This window comes from Triticum aestivum, chromosome 2B (genome assembly GCF_018294505.1).
Source record: "Triticum aestivum cultivar Chinese Spring chromosome 2B, IWGSC CS RefSeq v2.1, whole genome shotgun sequence".
Classification (NCBI taxonomy): Eukaryota; Viridiplantae; Streptophyta; class Magnoliopsida; order Poales; family Poaceae; genus Triticum; species Triticum aestivum.
The window spans coordinates 11,935,072-11,943,565 of NC_057798.1; the positions used below are offsets into that span (position 1 = coordinate 11,935,072).

General features: G+C 47.8%; 1 protein-coding gene across 1 annotated transcript; it reads right to left on the minus strand.

Moving 5' to 3' along the window:
• Nucleotides 1–3,646: 3,646 nt before the first annotated feature.
• LOC123038735 (heptahelical transmembrane protein 4-like) lies at nt 3,647–4,665 on the minus strand. Its single transcript, XM_044462226.1, has 2 exons — nt 4,397–4,665; nt 3,647–4,313 (listed from the first exon to the last, which is right to left on the minus strand). Exons 1-2 carry the CDS (start codon nt 4,663–4,665, stop codon nt 3,647–3,649), a joined length of 936 nt encoding a protein of 311 aa, XP_044318161.1.
• Between the last annotated feature and the right edge of the window lie 3,829 nt (nt 4,666–8,494).

Here is an 8,494-nt window from a genome sequence, read left to right on the forward strand (position 1 = left end):
CACTGGGGAGGCAAAGGCCACCTGCCTCCGCCCCCCATCCGCTCCGGACCGCCTGTCAGGAGTGCACGTCGATGTCGCGAACGGGGTGCTCCCCTCGGGCACCGAAGGTGAAGAGGGCCTTGAGGCCGCCTGCCCCAAGCCCTCTCGCAGAGCCTGTCCAGCCGCCTGCAGTGTGGCCCGAGCAACAGGCATAGAAGGTGCGGAGGCCACCTGCCCCGGCCCCCCTACCGTAGGCCCGTTGTCTCTCCCGGTAAACTCATTGGGAAGAATAGGAGAAGGGGTCTCCAAAGCACCCTGCCCCGAACCCCCAGATGGGATCGGACCACCCTCCTGCAACTCAGCCACATCACCGCAACCCTCCACACCCGTGTCCTCAAAGTCCAACGCAGGTAAAGAGTGCTCAAACTCCTCAAGAGACTCCACCCGCTCGCTCCAAAGTCGCGGAGGTGCAGACGCGTGACCAAAGGAACCAAATCTCAAAGTGGTCGACGGCACAGACATGTTAGGCGCCGTCCCTCCTCCTGCTGCCTTGGCAGTCGACTCCGGTCTCTTGGCCATCTCACACCCAGAATCATTGGCCGGTGTTTCCTTACCGGCCGTATCATCATCACCCTCGCTCATATCGTCGCCAGTGGCAGCCGGAGCCTCGGCAAAGAGGCTATCATCCTCAAATTCAATCTCAAGGCTGTATACCTAACCACGATAAGCCCACTTAACCACGTCCGGCACGAAGTCAATGTCCAAAATGCTGACTAATAGGCGAGAAATCCCATGAGCTCGAGTAAAGGCCATATCCACTCGCTCGGTCTTTCCCACCATGATACCCAGGCTATCAACAACCCTGGCATCCTGCAGGAGCGCGGACGGAGCTCCCGAAAAGCGCAGCCAGGCCTGGGTGAGGGGTTTACCCTGAGGATCAACCAGCTTCCACTCCTGGAACTCAAGAATGGCCTCCGTACCTGGAACCTTACACATCCCAAAGCTCAGCAACCTCTGTAAATCCTCCACAGTCGGGAACTGAACTCTGAATAAGTTGGTCTCCAGCCTGACAAGCTCCCAATGGAAGTCTCCTGGTGCCAGCTCCCGGAAGCGCTGAATAATCTGGGCCTCAGACACTTGACCTCTAGTCACTTTCACCACCCCAGTTGTCATACTATGCACCTCTTGAGGAACCTCCCTCTCAGTCGGCGACTCAAAAAACGTGAGCTCAGAACAGAAGACACCATACGTCATAAGGCTCGGTGTCTGCTCCCGCAACCGCGGACAAGCCCCAGACTCGTGTGCAGGCTTACCACAAGTATCACATAAAATCGCCACACATTCAGCAATAAAATGGCCCTTATCACCACATCGATAACAAAGCATTCTTTCCTTTTTCCTTGCAAACTTTGCAGCCCTGTCCATCTCAGTTCTGTCAGAAGCCTCCACCGACATAGGCTGGGCCTCAACCGCATCAAGAACCTCCACAGCCGCCAGTTCCGTCACCACTTCCATAGCCTGGCAAGACAGCCCTGTCTCCTCAGTAACAGCGTCGACCACCGTCTCATCAACGGTAACATGATGCTGCCTTGGACGGTAACGACCCCCTCGGCCACCGCGGCCACCATGATTGCCACAAAAACCGCCTCGGTTACGATGAGCCGGTCCAGAAGCCCCTTCGACAAAACCGCCTGTCGGCCCCAAGAAAGGCCTCTCGGCCGAACCATCGCTCTGCCAGGCATACCCCCGTCCACCACCCGTAGACGAGGATCCCCGGTGGTGTCCATCTCCATACACATTATAACCATCGTCACCCCACTGCCCACGAGGTGCCGAGTGAACATCCACATTAGCAGAGACCTGCGGTGCCTGTGCCTGCTGCGAAACCGGCGTCGTCGAGTTATTCGCCTGCCTTGCCACCAAGTGCGGCGGTCTAGCTCTTGCCTGAGTCGCCACCGGACGCTGGCCATTAGCAGCAGGAGGAGGCGGCCTTGGGGTCGGGGCACCCCGGCCCGCGACAGCCCCATGGGTCGGCACGGGCGGCCTAAATCCACCCCGCCCCGCAGCAGGCATCATCATCACCGGCGCGGTAGGCCGAACTCCAGCCGCAGCAACCCCGCGGCCAGCCGTACCGGCCATAGTGGCGCCACCCACTGGCGGTCTTTGGGCGCCGACGACCGGTGCCGCGCGGCCGGTTCCATTCCCTGGACGCGGTAGGCCGAACTTCAGACTACATTTCATATTATTAGTTTTTAGTTTAACCTGCAGAATTTCTTCCCACGGTGTATTTCTTTAAATTTCTTGATTTCCGAGAGTGCATACAGAGTAAGACACTAAAATCTACAAATTGTACACATAAATGATATTAATTAAGACCTAGCCAAGACATCGAGGCTGCAAACAGTTAAAATATCATAAAAAAGAAAAATAATATGGCTAAAAAAGTCACGCTCAAGCTATCGGTGGTACGCAACAAGAGGAAACAACAACAATAACAGCGGGGGAGGTTTTTCAAGATCAGCATCCCTAGAAAGGAACGATGCCCCCGCGTCATCGTTGCTGGGATTAATCATTGAAGGCCAAATCATGGGATTTCACCCCGAAGATCAATTCAAGGAAAACTCCAAGCAATGCCTCGAAGAAGGAAACCGAGTGTAAACACCATTGCTGCTAGGTACAACAAACTAAGGTCACCTAAGGATTCTTGATGCGAAGCTCGAGACCAGATAGTCGAGAAGCACCATCAAACAATTGTTGTTGATCTGTGGTGCCGCCTTCATTTGCCGACTTCGAACTACATCAATGGCATATAAGGAGAAAACTGTTCATGTGGACAATTCTAATACCGACATGTAGATACACGAGCATAGACGAAAAAAACCCTGATCAATCAAATTCAAACACAGACCGAATTCTGCGAGATTCACCAGAGACAAATCTCCACACACCCCACGACGAAGCTAGAAGCACCACACCATATCGTCATCCCAAGCAGTGAGTTATAGCAGATTTGGACCAGATCGTGAAGGCCATTGCCACCCTCGACTTCAACTCATGCCGGTGCTCTCACCACTTAACCTAGCCACCGCACGCTGGATGAGCCCATGTGAGGGCCATCACTCAAGCGATATGACGGCGCAAGCACTGGCATCCTGGGCAAGGTGTGCTTTGTCTACAGTGAGGACGTCCGAGATAACACTCCCACATATCATCCAAACAAGTTCCACCTTACCTCTCTCGACCTCTTTGGACATATCATCCAAACAAGTTCCTCCTTACCGGTCTCGACCTCTTGGCTCCTGCAGTGATTTATTTCCAAGCTTAAGCTTACAATGAGTGCATTCCAAATCCTCTCAATTCTGAGATTACGTCTCATATCCCACAGCCTCTATTGATGTAATTTGAAGTGATAAAATGGTGAAGTTGAAACACTACTAATATATATACTGTTTATTCATTGAAATTCTATATGAACCAATATCTCCTTGTGAAAATTATTGTCTACAAGCGAAGAGTTATGCCAAAGTCCATTCACCATTAATATAAACATATGAAATTTGATGATTTTTTTTCTGGTGCTAGCACAACTTTGCAGCACAGTAAAAACTAACATGATCACAAATCTTGTAGCACCGGAACTGCTCTTGTCCACTCGACAGCAGTCAGCTCAGCACTGGTCCCTGTCCCGCCAACTCAAGTAAACCAGGCCAGCATGGTAGTGCGCGTAAGCGCCGGCAATGACTAGCACGTGGAACAGCTGGTGGCTATGCCCGACGAGGTCAAACATTCCTGGCATAAACCTCTCCGGCACCCTTGTGGCGTAAACCAACACGCCGGCAAGGTAGAACGCCCCCATGACCACCTCGTAACCAGTCGTGAGCACCGCCTCGGGTCGTGCATGGAACATGAGCATCTTGTGCACGATGGGCACGATGCCGGACGCGCCCATGCACGCGAATAGCGCAGCGCGCGCCCACCGCAGATCAGGTGCCTGGAAGACCGGCAGCAGCGAGACAGCCACAGCGGCCGCGCCGCAGATGGTGATGGAGCCAAGGTAGAGTGTACGGGAGAAGGGGTCACAGAGGAAGGTGTAGTAGACGACCGGGTAGTAGGAGGTGACGATAAGGCCGGTGATGCCGGCGTAGTCGAGCCGGAGCAGCACGTAGGTGGCATGCTCCGAGTGGCACGCCAGCAGATGGCAACCGCTGCTCATCAGCAGGCAGAACATGGCGCCGCACAGGTACGTGTAGAACGGCCACCGCGTGACCGGGCCGTGCTCCCCCGACCAGACGGACATGGTGAGCGCGAGGAAGATGAAGAAGCCGATCAAATGCCTGCGGGGTTTCGTTGAAGAGTACACGTGACGTGAGAAATATTTTGATCGAGTGTGACATTAGGGAAGGCTCACAGAACCTACGTCCAGACGTTGATCGTCTCGTTGTGGAGGGCGAAGGCGCTGAGGATCGCCTGCTTGACGGGCCATTCGCTGCGGTAGTGATCGAGGATGAATTCGTCGTGCTTCAAGAAGGCCGGGAGCGCGTCGTAGCAGACGAGCTCGTACCTATGCTTGCAGCTCGGCTTCGCCACGTCACTGCAGGTGGGGCTGCCTTTGTTTTTCAATGCAACAGCTTGATCGGCATGGACGCCGCCGCCGTTCCCCATGGTGGCCGCCGTCTTGGAAGCCATTCTGTCCTAGAGCCTGCCGAGAATATATGCTCTTTTGTAGTCTACTGTCGGACAACTCCAGTCCAGAGAGAATTAAGGTGGTCAACGCATCCAATTCAATCTATCTATCTATTACTCCCCCTGTATCAACATAGAAGACTTCCTTTGACACTGTCATATTATTAGAAAACTTCTTATATTTTTATATAGAGGGTACACTCCTTTAATCCGAAATTAGTTGATGCTTACTTAGCCATTTTAGTGCTTGATACATCTGTTTGAGCGCCACCAAATTATGGATGAAGTATCAAGCACTAAATTAAGTCTAGATACATTTGCTTGAGGGTCAACTGATTTCGGACGGAGAAAGTGTTATCTATCTATACCTATTTATTAATAAAGAAAGAAAGTTATTATTCCTGGTCCATCAACCAGTTTTAAAGAAAACTAGTTGAAATTTAAGGTAGTCAACTCGCAGTCCATCCTTGCCCCGGAAGCCAGCAGTTTTTTTTAATTCGCTTGCAGGATCGATCCATCCAACTCAATCTATCTATCTATTACTCCCTCTGTTTCAACATATAAGACGTGTTTTTGGACACTATCATAGTGTTAGAAAATGTCTTATATTTTAATACAGAGGGTATACTCTCTTCGTCCGAAATTATTTGGCGCTCAAACGGATGTATAGCCATTTCTGTGCTAGATGCATCTTTTTGAGCATCACCTAATTATGGATGAAGTATCAAGCATTGAAATAATTTTAGAAACATTTATTTGGGTGTTAACTAATTTCGGGCGAAGAAAGTATCTATACCTATTTAATAAAGAAAGAAAGTGGTTATACCTAGTCCATCAGCCAATATTAAAGAAAAATCCTTGCAATTTAAGCTAGTCAACTCGCAGTCGATCCTTGGCCCGGAAGCCAGCAGTTTTTTCTTGTTCGCTTGCTTCCTCCATCGTACCTTCAGCCTAGGTTCAGCCATCACCGAGTCGCCTGCCAGGGGCAGACACACCGGATCTCCTCGGACAGACCAGAAGGAGCCCAAGAGGAGGGTAACAGCCGGCTCGCTGTGTGCCTGATTGTTCGCCGTGGCGTTGGCACCTGTGCCACTGCATCGGTGCTATTACGGCATTTTCTTATTTCCTGGTGTTCAATTCATAAGTATGACCGTGGTGTGATACAGGGTGTTCATTTGCTTATGCGATATGTGCTTCTTTCTCTGAAGAAATAGGTGCTTGCTCTTTGTTTTTCCGTGAGATGATCGTGTTTGTTCTGTCACTCCTACATGCACGTGCTACAACTAAGCCGTTAGATGGATGATGTGTTTCTACTACTGGCTGTTTGTATTGTATATGCAATTTAGACAACTTTGAATACCTTGAGCATGTTTGTACGACTTTTGTTTCTTTTTACTCAGCATATAAAACTTGTTTGAATTCAATCTCAAATAGTTTGCTAAAATATAGGAAAACATCAACATTTATTCAAATTAATTTCGTAATGCATCTAATGATATTGATTTTGTATCATGGATGTTGATATTTTTTCTGTAAAGTTGGTTAAACTTTATGAAGTTTGACTTTGATTTTTTTATTTGCAAGCTGAAAAGTCACCGAGGGAGTAATCATCCCCCTGTATATCGAGCGATGATAACATAAATATATGGAAATAAATTCAGATGTTTGTAAGACAATATTCTTTTTTAAAAACTTCGAGTAGGAAGACAATATTCAGGTGGGGTAAACTCCCCCCCGGTGAAAATTCAAAAAAAAGACAATATTCTTTAAAAATACCCACCATTGTTTTGTCAATGTGAAAATGTGCGGACGCCTACAATGATCTATTCCATTCAATCATAGGCCACATGCGGGAGCGTGGAATTTAGTAATCGGCCTCACGGATGCGGGTGCACAACGTGGCTCTGCCGGCCTCAAAAAATAAAGTCACCTTGTCCACACCATAAGAACTGAAAATTAGAGACTTCTAGAGAGAAGTCAGGTGATCGGAATCGTCGTGAGTTTTCTTTTGGGAAGCAAAATTAAATATCATGGCTATTAATTATGATATGTAGTATATCAGTTGCCGTCCTTTTGGGAGGCAAAATTAAATATCATATCACTATCTTACAAAAGCAGGAACATGTAGATATAGTCAACTCACGAACGCCTAACTAACTGAACAACCTCATTATGGCGTCAAACCACTGCCATAGCCAAGGGACCTGTCAAACTAAGAACCATTAGAACCAGCAACTATAACACCGTGCCTTTTATCTTTTTTGGATGATGGGTGCCGAGCAATTAAAACATATTACAGCAATTAAATTTGATATGTAGTATCATCTGCCATCCTTCAGGGGATTCAGCATTAGTCTATCTCTAATCTGCTCATTAGTTAATGGAAAGTTGCAAACGTCAAGATCACATGTGAGTACTAGGTTGTTTGACTCATTCAAGCAATGGTATCACGTCTTCACACTGTCATTACTAGTATAGGGGAGTTGGGAATTGTACCTTGTATGACGCCCACCAACCTCCCCTCGACCCTCCATGTCTCACGAGCAACTAATCGGGGTTACCCCTTGCGGCTCAACCAGTTGAAACTTTCCCTGAAACTGAGCGCTCCAGCGCAGCCACATAGCACACTCATGCGTGATCACATGGAGTCTGCTGGGCGCTTCTCCCAGAAAGTTTTTTTTTCTTCTGTTTTGTTGGTTTTTTCATGTTTTTTCTCCGTTTCTAGTTTCTTTGGTACCCTTTTTTGCGCCTCTTGGTTTTTTGTTTCATGTGAAGTATAGTTGTGCTATGTCGGGTGAAAAATTCAATCGTGCTTCCATGTGAAACGCAATAGCAAAAATGGTTCATGATTTGAACTCATGATGCAAGAGATAAAACCTTTTTAAAAAAATCTACCCAAAAAGGCACAAATAAACCCACCCGTCCCTCCCGTGGGTTGAAAGAAGTCCCACTAAAATTCCCAGCTTACAACAAGTGTCGCACTTGCAAGATTTTGGTCCATGTTAGGGGATGATCTGGTTGAGGAGATTCTTCAGGCAGTAAATACATGTACTATCCCTCCTGGGTGGATGATAATGCAATTGTGATTACCCCCATGGTTAATTCTCCGGAAAAGGTTTGCCAACTTAGACCTATCAGCTTATGTAATGTGGTGTATGAGGTTATTGGAAAATGGTGGGAATTCGTTTGAAGGATTTTCTTCCAAAAATTACCAAGTCACATTGCTTTAGTTCCCAGAAGAATGATTATGGATAATGTCTTAGTGGCTTATGTTTGCTTTCGTACAATAAATAATAAGAGAGAAGGTAAAGAGGGTTTGTCCGCTGTAAAACAAAATATGCATACAACTTATGACTGTGTTGAGTGGTCTTTCCTTGGGGAGATTGTTCTAAAACTTGGCTTTCGAGAGAACTGGGTATGCAATGTGTATCCACTGTTGAATACCGGGCCAGATTCAATGTAGAAGAAAGTGACAGTTTTAAACTGGCGAGGCGCTTACGGCAGGGCTATCTTCTTTCTCCCTATCTTTTCTGGCTTTGGACGAAGGGCTTGACGACACTCTTGACGCACGCGGAGGAGAGTGGTAATATCTTGGGTGTGAAGCATTGTAGAGATGCACCTCCGATCACCAATCTTATCTTTGCTGATGACTCATTGATCCCCATGAAGGAAAATATGCATAATGTTCAGACGCTGTAGTCAATTTTGGACTCCTACTGTGCCACTTTTGGGAAAATTGGTCCGTGTTGATAAATCTAGTATTTTTTCAGCCCAAATACAAGGGGTGAGGTGAGAGTGCACATGTGTAAATCTGATTATCATGATGGAAGCA

What these genes read in the sequence shown, in the direction of transcription:
- LOC123038735 (XM_044462226.1), bottom strand. Translation starts at nt 4,665, where the DNA reads ATGGCTTCCAAGACGGCGGCCACCATGGGGAACGGCGGCGGCGTCCAT. An exon ending in GAGACGATCAACGTCTGGAC is followed by an intron (nt 4,314 to 4,396) that starts GTAGGTTCTGTG and finishes GAAACCCCGCAG; the next exon opens with GCATTTGATCGGCTTCTTCA.